The 17,541-nt window shown below is 28.0% G+C and overlaps 1 protein-coding gene across 2 annotated transcripts; it reads right to left on the bottom strand.

Annotated features, from left to right (window-relative positions):
* Positions 1–3,523: 3,523 nt before the first annotated feature.
* Positions 3,524–14,594, bottom strand: LOC105204995 (fatty acyl-CoA reductase 1-like). 2 transcript variants are annotated; one of them, XM_039451415.1, is made up of 9 exons: positions 13,581–14,594; positions 12,521–12,769; positions 12,044–12,195; positions 11,178–11,287; positions 7,657–7,849; positions 5,777–6,022; positions 5,193–5,369; positions 5,012–5,098; positions 3,524–3,749 (listed from the first exon to the last, which is right to left on the bottom strand). In XM_039451415.1, the coding sequence occupies exons 1-9, from the start codon at positions 13,782–13,784 to the stop codon at positions 3,671–3,673; spliced, it is 1,497 nt and encodes a 498-aa protein (XP_039307349.1). In that variant the 5' UTR covers positions 13,785–14,594; the 3' UTR covers positions 3,524–3,670. The 2 variants fall into 2 exon arrangements, with proteins under 2 accessions (XP_039307349.1, XP_039307350.1); XM_039451416.1 differs by lacking the exon at positions 3,524–3,749 and adding an exon at positions 4,655–4,946.
* Between the last annotated feature and the right edge of the window lie 2,947 nt (positions 14,595–17,541).

Here is a 17,541-nt window from a genome sequence, read left to right on the forward strand (position 1 = left end):
TTGTATATGAGACATGATTGTTATTGTATATGAAATTTGATTATTATTGCGCGTGACTTTTGTCTCAGACGGCACTAACACTCGGTACGGCGTTCAACATTGGCCTAGTTTACACCGAGCATATAATACGCGTACTAACTTGTAATTTTCTATTAAATTATCTTACTTTCGACGATGCGATATATGATACATATATTTAATTATCTCGATTCATATTGTACTAGCTTAGTATACTATTCTTAAAATTTATTGCCAAAATTATGATAATTTAATAGAAAATTATTAGTTAGTACGTGTATCAAGTGCTCGGTGTAAACTAGGACATTGCCTTGGGGCGTATTACCCTGAGTCGACGCGGACGCGTTGGCTTTGACTTTGCCTAAAGGTGTGTTCACCCTGAGTCGAGCTTGTTATATTTTGCATATGGCCACGACTTTGCCTAAGAGCAACCGTCCACGGGAATGTTTAGAACGACTGCCCTGTGTCACGACTTAAGAAATGACAATAGTGTAAGGCTCGAATATTGCCGTGGTTTTTAGCGGATTGAAAGCGGGAAAGGTTTTTGCCTTATTTATAATTTTCGGCTTTCTGAGATTGTGTCCCGATTGGTCTCGGTTTCCAAGATCTTTGTCCCTACTGGACAATATGGATCTTTGTATTCCAAGCGCGGCAAATAAATGCCAGGCAGTTGGGACCGACGACTGCCACGAGCTCAGGATTAAATGTTCTTGTAGCTCAGAGATACCGGTCTAGTTTCCACCGATACGCTCAATTTGGTTTCACTTCGGTGCAGGTCAAGTTTAGTGTTCTGTTTCCATTGGAAGTGGAGTAGAAGTGAAGATAATCGATATTTCAGTAGGGCCAATGTGTGTGTGTGTGTGTGTGTGTGTGTGTGTGTGTCTGTGTGTGTGTGTGTGTGTGTGTGTATACACACCAGGTGTAGAAGTATGAAACCGGAATTTTTTTGTAAAAATTACACGTCTGTTGTTTAAAAATGATAAAAAATATTTTATTCAAAATAATCTCCATTGCTATTTATACATTTTTTCCACCTCTCCGGCAGTTTATGAATGCCACGCCAAAAAAACAATTCTTTTTTTGAAACGAACCAGTTATCGAGCGATTTTCGTCTATTTTCATACAAATTGAAGCGTTGTTTAGCGAGAGCGTGTCCCAGTGATGCGAATAGATGATAATCGGACGGAACCAAGTCTGGAGAATAAGCCGTATGCGCTAGTATTTCCCAACTGAACGCCTCGATCGTTTCCCTGACCCGTTTTGCTGTGTGTGATGAGGCATTATCATAGAGCAAAATGACTTTGTGTTGTCTTTTTCCATATTCTAGTCGTTTTTTACGTAATGCTCGATTTAAATCGATCATTTGCTGTTGGTAGCAATCAATGTTAACGGTTTCATCAGGTTTTAGCAGCTCATAATAGATTACACCTTTCTGATCCCACCAAACACAGAGCATTGTTTTCTTTCCAAAGTGATTTGTTCTTGCAGTGGATGTCGATGGTTTGCCTGGATTTACTCATGATTTACGACGCTTAGGATTGTCAAAATATATCCATTTTTCATCACCTGTCACGATTCGATGGAGAAATGACTTTCTTTTGTATCTGTCGAGCAGCATTTCACAAGTGGTTTTTCGATTTTCTTGCTGTCTTTCATTCAGTTCATGCGGAACTCATTTTCCCACTTTCTGAATCTTTCTCATAGCTTTCAAACGAATGGAGACGGCTTTCTGCGTCACATTCAATTGATCCGCAAGTTCTTGTTGAGTTTGAATATCATCTCCATCCAATAAGGCTTGCAATTTGTTGTTTGCAAACTTTTTTAGTGGTTTCCCACGCTCTTCGTTTCTCATGTCAAAATCACCACTTTTAAATTTTTTGAACCAAGCGAAACACTGTGTTTTACCAAGAGTGTATTCACCGTAAGCTTCGATAAGCATTCGATGCGATTCTGCAGCAGTTTTCTTCAAATGATAACAGAAAACCAATTCTGTCCGCAAATCGTAGTTTGTTGGTACAAAACTCGACATGTTTAAGGTTATAGAAAAATATACGGGTGTATAGAACTTCGGTTGTTGTGTGTTGAAAATCTTCGTCAGCTGTTAGAGGAAGATGATGGCGCTGCAGAAGTGGTCTTACGATCCCTAAACTGATGGCTAGCACTATCTATAGGAAAATTCCGGTTTCATACTTCTACACCTAGTGGGTGTGTGTGTGTGTGTGTGTGTGTGTGTGTGTGTGTGTGTGTATATTAAAATAGAAGAGAATTATTTTATAAAATTTTATCTAAACCTATAGGTTTATATTAAATTTCTATAATAAATTACATGCGATGTCTATCTTCTTTGGATTTTTTTACAACACCCAGTACCCGCAAACATGGAATGAGATAAGTACAGGTTGGCACTACTCAGTTTTAACTAGTTGCAACTGTTTTCACCGGGTTTAATCCGCTGCCACTTCACTAGAACTTGTCGATCGAAGTGAGAGTAAACTGAGCTCAATCCGACATGTTTCCATTGACTTCAATTTGGTTCTACACCGGATTGAATGAGGATTAATGCTTCGGTGGAAACTGAACCACCGATGTTGCTTTGATAATAACCGTTTATGATTTCGGTATTTGAACAATTGCGGCATCGACGCGCGACGCCGCGGTGTCCGAATGACGTATTTAAAAGGATGTCCTGTGTCAACAGGAAATGAGTGTTCGAAACCTTTCCATTGTCTAAGATTTCCCCTTTTTTGCGCTTTGACCGTACCGTGCCATCCGATTGCATTCTATTTTTTGTGTGAATGCATATATGTATGTACTATATGTCTGCATGTGTGTATGTATGTGTCGTGCACGATTTAACGTATGTGCGGACTGTATGTATAACTCCACGCATCAATGTTCTCGGAACGCGCCGAATTTCTATGAAACGAGTCAAAGAAAAATAATGACAAAATTACCGCGATTAGTGCCCAACGCAAGTTTGTTATATTAAATACTAAACAATATTAATAAAAAATGAGAAACAATTGTTATATAGTTGCAAAAATTCACAATTTTTTACATCCGAAATACGGATGCAAAAAAATTGTAAGTTTATACTACTGCAACGAATTTTTCCCAGTTTCTTTCAAAGATCTTCATAAAATTTTCAAAATTTATCTATTAAATTTGAAACGTTCTGCATATTTGTAACAACGCGTTTCCATATAACAATTACATTAAATCATAACATTACCGTAAATACTGTAATATTTCTGAAGGCGGATTTAAACGTTGTTGCAAGCTTACAATAACATAGCAGAAACATTACGTCCATGCAATACTAGAATATTTTAATGTATAGTTTATGTAATGTTTCTACAATCTTTCGGTGCTGTATAGAATATACATATTAGAAACATACATACAATTCCGCATTTTATTTTAATTGATTTTTTTGTTTACTATATAATCAAATCACTGTACATTATGTGTATAATTGTATATATAATAATATTTATTTAACAATAAACAATAAAAATTTGCGTTAAGGAGAAAAATATTTTTTACTAAAAATAATTTCTCTTTAAAAATTGTACAATGTAAAATATTTAATTATCCTATGTTATAATAGTTTATACGTACAATATTAGAGAGTAAACATTTTATGAAATGTTTAAAAGATCAACTTATATATTATCCACAGCATACCAAAGCTGATGATAATTTCCGTCGTTATGGAGAACAGATCCATTCTAAAAATAAATGTAATTAATATATTATAAAACTTTTAGTTATTTTAGAAATTGTGTTACATCATATTATCTTAAACTAGAAATTGTATAAATTCTATTTTGTTAAATAATGTTTGAAAGCTTTTATAAAAAGTTTTAATTTTTCTATTTATGGACACAGTTTATATAATTTATTATTAATTTTATAGATAATTTGATTTTATAGGTGATTATCAAAAATGTTTTGTTCTATCAGTGAGATAACAAACACAGGAAATAGACAAAATATGTAAATACCTATAAATACTATGGACGGAAACATTTTTATGAACAGTATAAAGCTTTTCATCCAGAACTCCCGTTAGTATGGAAGTCCACCAAGAATTCAGTATGTAAAAAAATATTTTAATTTTTAAGCAATTTTTAAGAAAGTTTAAGTAATTTGACAAAAAAATAATATTTGATGGGTACCCACGTTACACGGTAGAACAAATATACGACAAACGACATAAAATAATTGTCATATTAAAACCACTATCCCTTCCGGATGAGAAACTACACATCCAGAAAAAGCAAAAATCTCCGTCCTTGAGAAATATGCGATTTATTTTGTTTTAAATGGTTAAGGTATTAATATATTAAATTATGTTGTTTTTTAATATATTAATAAGAGTTTAAGTCCATCATTTGTCTTTAACACAAATATTATTCTTGTTTAGAATAAGGTCATACAATGATTGCAAGGAAAAAATTAAAAAAAATTTTGAAATTCTGTGTATATATAGAGGAGTTTATCCGTAACACAAAAATATTTTTTGTTGATGCTCAAATTCAGTGTTTTAGAGGGTAAAATATTATTATGAAAAATATCTTTTTTTTTCTTTTCAAGTAAATAAGTTGAAGCCATAAGAAATAGAAAAAAATGTTCTAAATAAAAGTTGCATGGCTCAAAGAGTACTTTATAACAATATTAAAAAAAGTTTTTTTTTATTATTAATTATTATTAATTAAAAAAAAATTTTTATTACAAATGAGGACACATTTGCGTGCGTTACGAGAGTCACGCGCGTGCGAGTACTTATGCGCACTGTGATCATTGAGCGGGCATTTTGTTATCTGGGCCGTAATATAACAATAACGATGTTGAGTGGAAAATTATAACTAACATTTATTTAATTGTTGCTTGGTGTTTGCTGGGTAATCAGTAGAATCCGACATCTAATAAAAGAGATATTACGAATGACTATACTTACAAGTGTCATCTTCTCTTTTAATATTTATACCTTTTATTATGTAGGATGAGTTCATGTAATTGATTTATGTCCATTTTCTCGTGAAGAATATATTTTTTGCTACCAATTACACAATTCCTTTAATAAAACATTTATTAACGTATTTATAAATATTTGTTATCTCTAAATTACTTTTATTTATTATTAAAAAAGAAAAATATAATACGCTTACTTGTAATACTCTCTAATATCGCAATTGGAATAATCAAAAGAAAACGCATCCTGATCTTCAGGCGGTATTGTTGATATTAGAAGTGACTTATTTGTATTGCCGAATTTCCAGTCATTAGAGCAAAAGTGGAACAGCGCAAGGTTGGCCACATATAGTCTTCTTTGAAGTTGTAGTAACCTATAGTAATTTATATTTATATCTCATTAACATGAAACGGTTAGTTATAATGACATAAATTCAATTATATTATTGAAAATGTAAATTTAAATTTCACAAATGTAATAAAATAGATATATTTTAAAAGACATATGTCTTTTGTATGTTATTATAAATATAAAAGATATATTATATAAAAGTTTCCTCCAAATGTAAAAAGAAACTTAATATAGAAGCTAAATGTAAAAATAATATTACAAATAATCTACAATAAGAAGAGGGAATATACTATTTTATTTTAATTTGTAGAATATGTAAAGAAGTATTTCAATAATATTCTATTAACTTATTCTTGCCAATTTAATTAAATACATAAAGAAAAAATTTTAATTTGTGTAAATTAATTAAATATTAATTTTAAATCTTACATTGGTCGACGTCCAAAGCATTTTAAAGCCAAATCTATTAGCACAGCTGGAAAAATATGAAATAGCATTGATACTATATAAAACAAAGTATAATTATCAGTCATCCATTCATGAGCTCTCCAAATCTTCCCTTCGTAAGGCACTTCATTTTTAAGAATATTCCAAAATATCCTTATATCATCTTCAAGTGTTAAACTGTTCTGATGAGCACAATTTAAAACAAATAAAGTGGAATCTGCCGTAGACCTAAAAATAAATAAAATTATACATTAATTAATAAATAGCATACATTATTTATAAACAAATTCACTATTTAAACATAATTTTATAACCTTATTTACGTTAATGTAAAAAATTAAAAAAAAATAAATAAATTTCAATAATAAAACAAATACTTGATAAATTTTGAATTGAGCAAACACAAAATTGCATTAAAAATATTAATATTAATTAATATTTATTATTTAACATGTTATACATAATTAAGCATCAAAGATATAGATAAATAAAAAAAATTCTTAATTTTTTGCTTAAATTTTTTTACTTTCATATTTTTATAACTCAGCATATAAACAGTCATAAAACGTCCAGTGGATGTTCGATTTCGGATATCTATTATAGGCTAACCCAGTGGATGTTCGATTTCGGATATCTATTATAGGCTAACCCAATAAAATCCGACGAGAGAAGTTTATCAGAAGTCTTATAGACTTTTGTTTTTTTGGACGTCTATTGAACATTTGAAAAAACTTAAAGTAAATATAACTTTCTGTACTTTCTTATTCCTAATAATTGTTGAAATAGATGTTGAAATATACAAATATTAATAAAAAAGAAGTTTATAAGCAGTAATAAGTCTGAAATACACGATTAACTCCCAAACAGGAAAAAATATTTAATAAATGTTATTAAAATCGTTTCAAGGACGTTTTTCAAAATGTTAGAAATATCGAGATGTCTTTTCTTTTATTTAAAAAAATATTTATTTAATATTAGAAAAAATGTTTTTTTAATATTAAATAAAAAAAATGTTTTACAAAAAAATTTTTTTTTCTGTGAAACTAGACAATATGCTAGAATTATATCATATTCCTATTTTTTTTCTAATTGTGAGAGTGTTAGCTTTGCTGAGGTTTTTTCTTAGGAATTTTTTGGAAATTTTTAAGCGATTACCCATCCAAGCCGTAATCGCACTAAACAATATTTGATTTTTGCGGCTTTTGAGAACTGATCCCTAGCAATTATCTGTGAACACTTTATGTTAACATATGTACATCACTAATAGATCAGGTTTATATACAAAGTATATTATTTATGTAAACGTATATAAAATTATATTATTTTAGTGTTTTTCACAAATAAATAGCATCGGGAATAACTTTTCTGTTATTTGTTTAAAGTTTAAACAAGTATACTACTAGAAAACAAATAAATGTGGTACAATAATTAAATTAAATATAAAAAGATTCTTATTGTTTAATTTTAAATGGTTATTCTAAATAATTATGTAAAATAAATTAAAATTTAAACGTCTTTTAAATAAGTTTGAAATAAAATTTAAAATAAATAATAATTGAAATATATAATAGTTTAAATGTCAAATAAACAGTAAATAAATATTAAATAAGTATTAATTAAACATTTAAAGACGTTTAAAACATTACATCTGCGCACTAATAGTGCGCTTTCTGATTGATATCCTATGGACGTCCAAAATCAAACACACGATGGACGTACCTTTCATATTTATGGTCGTGCAGATTTGAAATAGACCTGAAATGTATGTTCATAGGATGTTCTGTGCTAGCTGGGATAATAAAATTTAATATTTTTCAGTAGTTCAAAATTTAAGCAAATATACAATATATTGATGATCATACGTGGTTAATCCAATCTTCCAACATACGACTAGTATAGCTTTAATGACAATGTCTACTGGTACCATTTTTCCAGAAACATGTTTATCTATGTAACCTATATGTATTATTCCTTTTCCAGCACCAATATAAAGACCGATTGGACCATAAATGTTATCTATCCATCCTGGCATTGGTTCTGTCATGGATGGAAATACTATAACATATAAAATATGTTTGTTATATTATAGTTAAAATTATCTTAAAGTAATTCTGTGAACGCTGTCGTTTTTTTTGCAACGCAAAATTATAAAAAGAACATTTCATTAACGCAAATTAAATAATCTTTTAAATTACATAAACATTAAGAACATAGCATTTTTTAGTTTAATAGAATTATATAGGATAGGATGTAATGTTTTGTGAAGTAAGTTTTTTATTCTAATTTGTTTAGACAATGTAATAGATAGATGACTGCCGTTCTAATATGTAATTCATTTGTTATAGTCCAAATACGCATTATAACAAAGTCTCAAATCAATTGGATGGTTCACGCGTATTTTATAGGCAGAAGTTTCTTTTGTGGCACTGCGGATTTATTCTTCTGCAAAGTATATCGCTACTTTTGATATTTTGAGTCGTGTTATTGTTATTCTCTGTAACCTGTACATTGTACGTTATAGTTTTTGAGGTGTGTGCTATCAAGAAATAACGTGTATTGTAATAAAATATTTGATGTTTTTGCTAAAGCACGATTTATTATACACTACTCCAAAAAAATAGGGAACACTTTCCAGACACCAAAATTTAGGCTATTTTCAAATGGTAGTAACTCGGCAAAAAATCATCGTAAATAAAAAATGGAAAAAGCATTTTGAAGCTTGAGGTTTCAACTTTAATGCTGTATTAATAGATTTTTAATGTTCTTTTAACTTACTTGTCTTATACAGTTAAAATGCACACCTTGTTTTGTTCCTTAAAATTTCGTAATCTTTGACGACCTTTGCAGGTCGAAAAACAAATTTTTTTTTTAACAATTCAAGTAAAGCTTTATAAACTACAACAAATTTTTTTTTTTTTAGTAGTGTAGATAAAAATTGGAAGTGTTTTATATAACATTACGCAGGATTATATAGTGATCAAGACCGAAAGAATATTTAGGTACTGTTACGGTTATGATATTATAAAAAAATATAATTGTTCCAGTTTTGGTTTTGGTTTTTTAACTATAAAAAAATACCGAAATTGTTTAAAATACGTTTATTTAATTTGTATTCAGTTTAAAAAAATTTTGTTCAGTTCTTTTTTATTTGTTTCTGTTAAAATTACGGTTTTTCTGTAAAATTATTTTTTGCATTTTTTTAGTTTATTTTATTTCTCTATTAAACAATATAGTTATATAATGTAGTTATATAATAAAAAAACTATATTGTTTAATTTATATTTCTATTTTGTTTGCTTGTGTGTGAAAGAAAAGAAAAGAGTTATGTGACAGCAAAAATGTAAGATAAAATTTAAATAACATACAGGGACATTCAACCGGTCCGGGACTTTTTGAACACTCTGCATATTTTTTATTGCATTTTCTTGTAATCGATTTCGAGACCTTTCCAAAACACTACAAGAAAGTTTATTTTCGTAGTATTTTCCGAGTTGTAAGGCTTGAAAGCTGTAATGTACTGTAACTTTCAAGCTTCACAACTCAAAAAATACTTAACAAAAATACATTTATTTATAGTGTTTTGGAAAGGTCTTGAGATAAGCTACAAGAATATGCAATAAAAAGTAGGCAGTTTCATTTAAAAAAGTTAATGTGATTTCGATCTGACCTTGGCGACGCCATCCAAGGTCTAACTGATAAGATCAGTAAATAGATCTTTTAAAACCCTACAACTTTTATTTGAAACATTTTTTTCTAAAATGCTTAGTTTTCGAGATATTTTGCCGGTCCGGGACTTTTTGAACACCCTGTATACACAGATAGGAAACAAAAGAAACCAATATAAAAATATTTAAAATAATTCTAATTTTTTATATTTATTATTTATTATGTTTTTTTACATTTTAAGTAATTAATCTTTTATTATCACAAATTTATTTTAATTTTGACCGTATTTGTGTAAGGCTAACAAACTTAAAAACTGAGCAATAATAATGATATAGAGATTTTACACGAATTGCAAAATAAGAGACCAGAAAATAGTACAAAGAAAATTAATTATAAAAGAGTAATCAGGTCAAACAAATTTGAAACTTATTAAAATAACAAATTTTTTACTAAATAAAAGTATGAAGAAAAAGAAATAAAAATCTTCCCCATAATTTTTCCTAACTTAGCTGAAAAAACATCCATATCTTTAGATAAATATAACTTTATTATCATTTTATATAGCCTATCACCGCTAAAATTAATAGTAAAATTTGTTATAATCAATAGTGTCAATTAAATAGACTCTATACTAACTTATATTAAATGTAAATTATCCGTATGTTAAAAAGATAAAAAAATACCTTAATGATTCTATATATAGGTTTCAAAAAACAAATCGTACAATTGTTCTATTAATCATTCCAGCAAGTATAGTCACAAAGATTTTGCACGCAATTAAAGGCAGACAGAGCACTAGCAGATAGAAGGCTAGCATATTTAAAATCCCCATAAAATTCCACATAAATCACAACATCTGTCAAAGTATCATTAAATTATTAGAACATCATTTTCTTCTATTGTTGATTTTTTATTATTAAAACAATCCTTTTCCTCCATCCTTGCTACTTTTACACCTGACGTCAATATGTTATCTAAATTTCTAAGTTAACGATCTTTTCTCATTTGTGATAGTAAAAATATGTTAGAAACCGAAAGAAACAGAAAAAACCCTTAATCCAAAAATAAATTTATTGGTCCAGTTATGGTTCCGATATTATAAACTTTATAGTATTTTGGTACAGGGTTTAGGGTTTTGGTTTAACTGAATAAAGGGTTATGGAACGGTTATCGTTTCCAGTTTGGTCCAGGTTCTTGTGCAATTATACGTCTATATTACAAATTTGAAAAAATAAACAAAAATAAGTCAATATAAAGATAAATATAAATTTTATTCATTTTATATTAAAAAAATAAAGTAATTTAATACTTTTAATAATGCTTTGATGGCTTTTGTAAACATACGAGTATTTAAGTGGCATTATGTTTGAAACACAGGAATATAATTATAATATCATACAAACACATAAACAACCACATAAGAAATGCATTATGATGAAAGAGCACAAAATTTACTATGTTGCACGAAACACCCCGATCCTGGGGGTGTGTTACGTACATCGGATTTGTTTTATATTTTATTTTGTAGTTTTAATTAGACGCAAGCTATTGAAATTTACAATAGAACATTTTAAGTTTAAACGTACACCTTTGATAAACATCAATGTGTTTGTCTTTTTTCGTTTTTCATATTAAATTTTTAAAATATTTGGCATAGTTGATGGTAATATATTAAAACTAAAATTTATTTCTAACAATTATAAAAAAATCTATTTACCTGCAGAAGGTCTTACAATCGCACAAGGCAAGGAGGAAGAATACTCTTGTATTATATTTTCCGCTAGATTTTTCGAGAAAATATACGTATTGGGAGCAGAATCCAAAAACCTGTACATAATTTTAGATACATGTAAAATAAAAAATTTGATCATTTACATATATACTGTCTGACAATTTAAAATTTTTTAAGATCACAAAGCAAATTAGGTAATTCTTAGGTAAAACTTAGTTTTTATTCATTATTAAATCTTAATTATTCTGTCTTACCCCATCCTCCAATATTACTAAAACTCTGATTAATATGCTTGCAAAAATTCATTAATATTCACTTATTCGTTTAAAAATTATTTATTTAAAACTACAGGAAATTATAATAATTTTTATTCCAAAAAATGATAAATCATATGTTTATTGTTCTCTTTTTGGCATTTACTTTCAGGGTCAAAATTCAGGCATCCGCGATTAAATGTTTTTAGCCTATTTTCCAATCATTAATTGTATTAAATGTTTTTTGTTGTTGATTAGGAAAAAAAAAGAATAAAGAGAATCTTTCAATTTTTAAATTTTGATAACTTTCAGTTCGTATTGTATAGCCAAAACATCCTTAAAAAGTAGAGACAAAACATGAGACTTTTTCTTCTTTTAACACAGAAAAGAAAAGAAAAAAAAATTATCGTCATAAAAAATTGTTCTAAAAAATACAAAATTCTAGGATTATCTGGTTCAGTTAATGGTCTAAAATCCATGTCAAACAGTGTTATTAAAGACACGAGTTTAAATAAAAAATAGTTTTTGGTGAAATGTGCTATTTTAGTACAACTAATTATTTAAAATTTATAAGCATGACTTTTGTTTGTGACTTACTTAGCCGTAAATACATTTAAAATATGCTCATCATCCTCCAATGACTCGGCCATTTTGATCACCTTTTTCCAATTAAATATTGGTGGATATACTTTTTCTTCTATGAATGGTTCTTGTATATTTGTGAATGCTGTACTAACATACACTAATGCCTTCAAGAAGTAAGATCAATTAATTTAAAAACTATAATTTTCTTAAATGTTAAAATTTTTTCTATTTTATTCTAGTTTTTCTAAATATTCAATAATGTTAATGTGATAACGCTGAAGTAATTAAATTTACATTACATGATATTTTAATAATAAAATTATCATCCGAATGATATTTCAACTGTTTCTAAGATTGAAAAGTACATGATGACTTGCGTATAATTTTTGAAAAAATATAATTGTAATGGAAAAATGAGTACAATATTATTTAAGTTATATTGTATGACAGAATGAGTTATTCAAATTATATTTACTATTTCTGGCTTACTATTATACTCTTCATGTTTTGTGCTAAAATACAGATGTCTCTCGTTGCTCTAGTATTAGAAAATATGGCATATTTTAAACTGTTGTTAAATTTTACACTCGCCGCTAAATGTATTATTATAGTCACTCTTTCAATTAGCATTTGCTTATCTACATCCGCTAAACCTAATACTTTCTCGGTAGTATTGCCAGAGATTGGAATTATTTTCTCGAAACTCGATGGTCGTTTTTCATGTAATTTGTCAAATACCTAAAATAAACAAACACTATTTGTTATAAAGAGATTCTTTTTATTAAAGCTTTCCAAGAAATTCTTAACGAATTTATAACAATGCCGCGTATGTTATTCGAATATGTCCTGTCTAAATTTAAAATACTATATAGTGTTATGGAGAATGAGGCTTTTGCGCAGGGAAGTATACCATAAAACACATCAATTTTCAATTTTAAACACTTTGAGTTAATAAAGACATTCTTCTCGTTACATAATAATATACTTTTTAAAAAAAATAACAATGCTATAATTATTTCTAAAAGTGTGACTCCTTAGCTTTAAAACGCCGTATTGTAAAATCCTTAAAAGATTTTTGTTGTAAAAGTATTACTTTAAAGAAAAAAGTCGATTTTTGACCAATATTTCATTTTTGCTTTTCTTTTATAGTAAATCATTTTTTGGCAATGCCGTTTGTGCAGTCACATTTTTAAGATTCTAAACTTTCATTAAAAAAGAAATTATTGAAAAATATTAATTGGTACCAAAATTATAGCTTGTCAAAGTTGAGTGGGGTTATCTAGACCGGAAAATGTGTTAACGTAATTTTCCGGATCCATTGTGTTTAAGGATTAATGGCGTTTGTAACACTGTTTTTATTTATTTATATTCTAATTTTTTACAAACATTCCGTTTATACATAATTTTTATGTTAAAAATAGTCTTTTTTAGACTTGACGTAATATTGTTTATAATAAATTCTTTTTACCTTCCATGTGAATCTATATGACATCTTAAAGATATAAAATTCTTAAAAAAAATGCGTTGTTATAAAAAGTTTCTAGCTTACCGGTAATTTTAACATTGTTTCGAGTCTTTGGTTAACACTGAGTCCTTTCTTTGGACGTATCAAGAGGAATATTTCACGAACATCTGGACAAGACCGTAATATCTTTTCAATAAAGGTTTTACCTAAAAATCCTGTCGCACCCGTCAAAAATATACTTTGTCCAGCAAAAAATGCAGGAATCGATGTGGCTGGATCAATCGTCATTTTATTTATTATTTTTCAAACATAAAACTAACGTAAACAATATAAATCCAACAATGCAACCCAAGAAGTAAGATTGAAACGTTTGGAATCGTTATTACTTTGTTACACCAATATAAGACATCGACGGTGTTTGAGTAAATATTTTAATAGTACTTAAATACGATCGCTACTTATGCATAAATTTTTTTATAATACTTTGTAATAAGGCAATGAAATATGTTGGAACAACTTTAAGAAACAGGAAATGATAATGCAACTACAAAATGCAATGTAAAGTTGAAAGTATAAGCAATATATGCAAAAATATGCTTTCTTATACGAGTTAAAACTGTATAATTTATATCCGACTGGAACCAAGAGTTCTTAAAAGGTTTATATTCAGTTCAGCTAAAATCAATGAATTTCTTTTAATCCTCAGAAAGTATTACGAAAGAATTTATTTTGTGTTTCCAAGTACAACAGGAAATGCCAATAAAAAGGAGTTCATATACATAACAATTCATACAAAGTTTAGCAATTTATGCAATATTCTGAGGAGGCAGTGCTTTAGGAGAAATAAGCCAGTATTGACCAATTACTTCTATGTATTTACAAGTTCCTCCAAGCTGCTAATAACAATGGTATGGGCTGGTTACTAGCGTTTGCAATATTTTTTTTAAAAGGATCCAGAAGTTAGTTGTGTTTTAACGATAAAATATGATAATTTTGTAACAACTTTTCGCTTATATTTCTTTTGCAGATTAGGAAATCCTATTCTAGAATTAAAGTATATGCCTTACATACTACTATATCATTACTACACGCATGAACCAAAATCGAGAGAGAGAGAGAGAGTGAGAGAGGGGGGGGGACTTAACATTATTTTATCATTTAATCTATACTTTAGACTATTTTTATTGTTTTACAGGTTAAAAAAAAATGTATATATACATATATATATATATATATATACATATATATATATATATATATATATATATAAAGCAAATATTAATACACGTTGATAGCTGTAAACGCGACTGGATTATAAGTAAATAAAAAAAAGAAAAAAAGATCTAAAGTTTTTAAATTTTTTCTCGGTATAAAGTCGACCGGTTTGAGTTTTATTTGTACCAGTACTTTAAAAAATAATTTTAAATGTCTAAATACAATTAGAAAAATAGCGTGCTAAAAAAACGCGTAAAGCTGTATAACTTTAGTATCCTTTAAAGCTGTATAACTTTAGTACCTTTCTAAGTGACTTACATGTTTTCCAATTTTTTATAAACATACTTTTTATTTTTATATTACAAAATTATATTAAAAATGACTTTTCTTAATAAGGTTACAATATCATTTACAAAATCTCTTTTACCATTCTTGTAAATATAAACAACATCTTAAAGACTTAAAATTCTAACAAAATGCATAGCTGTACAAAATTTCTTTTCTTTTATATCTAATTTACTGATAAATTTAATATTTCCTCAAGTCTTTGGATAACATTTAGTCCTTTCTTCGGATGTATCAAGAGGAATATTTCACGACCATTTGTGTAATATTTCTTCAATAAATATTTTACCTAAACGTCTGTCGCACCCATCAAAAATATATAATACTTTGTTCAGCAAAAACTGCAGAAATCTGTTTACTTTTGTTTAAAAAAACATAAATAATATAAACTTAACAATGCAACATAAGACGTAGTATTAAAACATTTGGAATTATTACTTCTTTATCGAATAAATCGCATCAAATAAAACATCGACGGTGTTAATAAATATTTAATAGCGTTTAAATGCTTCGATTACTGTTAATGCATGTATTTAATTATAATAGTTTTAAACAATAATACATTATATCTGCTTGACGAAATAAAAACGCGAAAATAGAAGACAAATGTGTCACAGCAATGGTGTCGATTAATAATTTTTAATTTTTACAATTTCTAACTCAAACTACGTGCCGCATTTTGTCGGACTCGAAACATAATCATGAAGCTGGAATAATAATACTAATGCTTTTAAGAAGCATATATAATACCCCTCCCCCCTCCCCCTCTCTTCTAAACAACTGTAAATTATTTTAGTGTTAGAAAGGCTTTGAAGAATTGAATACAATAAAAATAAGTGTTAATAAAGCCAACACAGATTGTTCATGTGTAAGTTAATGTAATTAGCGAACAAACTTTACAATATAATTACGTAGACGTTTTGATCTTAGTTGTGGATCATCTTCAGTGCGATGCAAGTAGCGCAGGTACAATCTCCTATTTCACATAAATCCGAAATTGGCATGGTACAATTGTATAACTATTCTGATCGGCATCGTTGTGTAACAGGTTAAATTTTTTTAATTTTTTAATTTTTATGATGAAAATAAAACAATTATGTATTTTTCGTATTTTTGTAAATTATTTTATTACGAAAAAATAACATATTCAAGGGTTTGAACCTGGATTTTCCGGGTGGGCGATCTACCATTCTGATCACCGAGACATGTGATGATACTTTCTCGCAATGGCCAATATAAGTTAAATTAATGTCTTTTTCAGGCGACATATACTAAACAATAATACATTATATCGGATTAGAGAAATTAAAATGCGAGCATAGAAGTCCGATAAAATGCGGTGCGCAGTTTGAGTAGGAAATTGTAAAAATTAAAAATTATTAATCGGCACCAAGAACCGTTGTTACTGACATGAGCCTCTTAGTCTCACGTTTTAATTTTGTAAAAATAATTCAAAGGTTTCCAGTAACTTTTTACAATAAATTTAAAGTATTACAAAAATAATATTCAAATTTATAATATTCAGAGGATTATAAGTGAAAAAATTACACTACAAATTATACATATGTATATAAAATATAATTAGTATTTTGCAATACAAAATTCTTGCTCATTCAATCGGCGGAAGTAATGCGTCGAGAATAGACTTAGAAAATTTTCGCTCGCCAGTCAGCGAAAGCAAACTTTCTGTTTGCGTATATTGATATACTCAAGTAAAAAATTTTTCCAATTTAAAATTATTAGAAAACCCAATTTTTATATTTAGTGCACGTCATGAATTTTAAAAAAACATTTCTATTGCAACATTTTATATCATAAGATTTTAGAAATGTTTTTGTTGTAATATGATATTTTGCAGAATCCTTTCAGAAACATTACGTACGAAATATGAAAGGTTTATCTGAAAAACCTTTATAATAATCAGTATACGTTTCTTTATCATGTTATATATTGTTTTGAAATAAACGTTTGTTATACATATGTGCTAATAAGTAATGCATACATAGTTAAAAACAAAATGTCTCAGAAAGTCCACTCTAAATTTTAAGTTAAAATGACTCAAAAGTTAAGTTAAAATAATTTTTATTTTAAATAAACTTTTGAGTTATTTTAACTTAAAATTTCGAGTGGACTTGTTGGGACATATAAACATGTTAAACTTACATTTTGTTTTTTACTGTATCATTATATTTTATTTACTGCATTCCTTTAAAAATTTCTTTTTAGAAAATGGTAGAAAACAATTCACGTTTATGAATTCAAGAATAAAATTGAAAATAATAAAATTTTTTTCTATCAAAACTTTTTATCGGGGATGATACGCGTATAAGTACAATTAATTCGTTAATATGGCACATTATTAAATTTATTCAATTTATAAACTGCGATCTTTTGGTTCTGTATTTATGGGATATATTAGAAACATATACATTATACCCCCCAATTGTATTTTAATTGATTTCTTCGTTCATGTAAACAAAACATT

The sequence above is a fragment of the Solenopsis invicta genome, chromosome 7 (genome assembly GCF_016802725.1).
Source record: "Solenopsis invicta isolate M01_SB chromosome 7, UNIL_Sinv_3.0, whole genome shotgun sequence".
In the NCBI taxonomy this organism is placed as follows: Eukaryota; Metazoa; Arthropoda; class Insecta; order Hymenoptera; family Formicidae; genus Solenopsis; species Solenopsis invicta.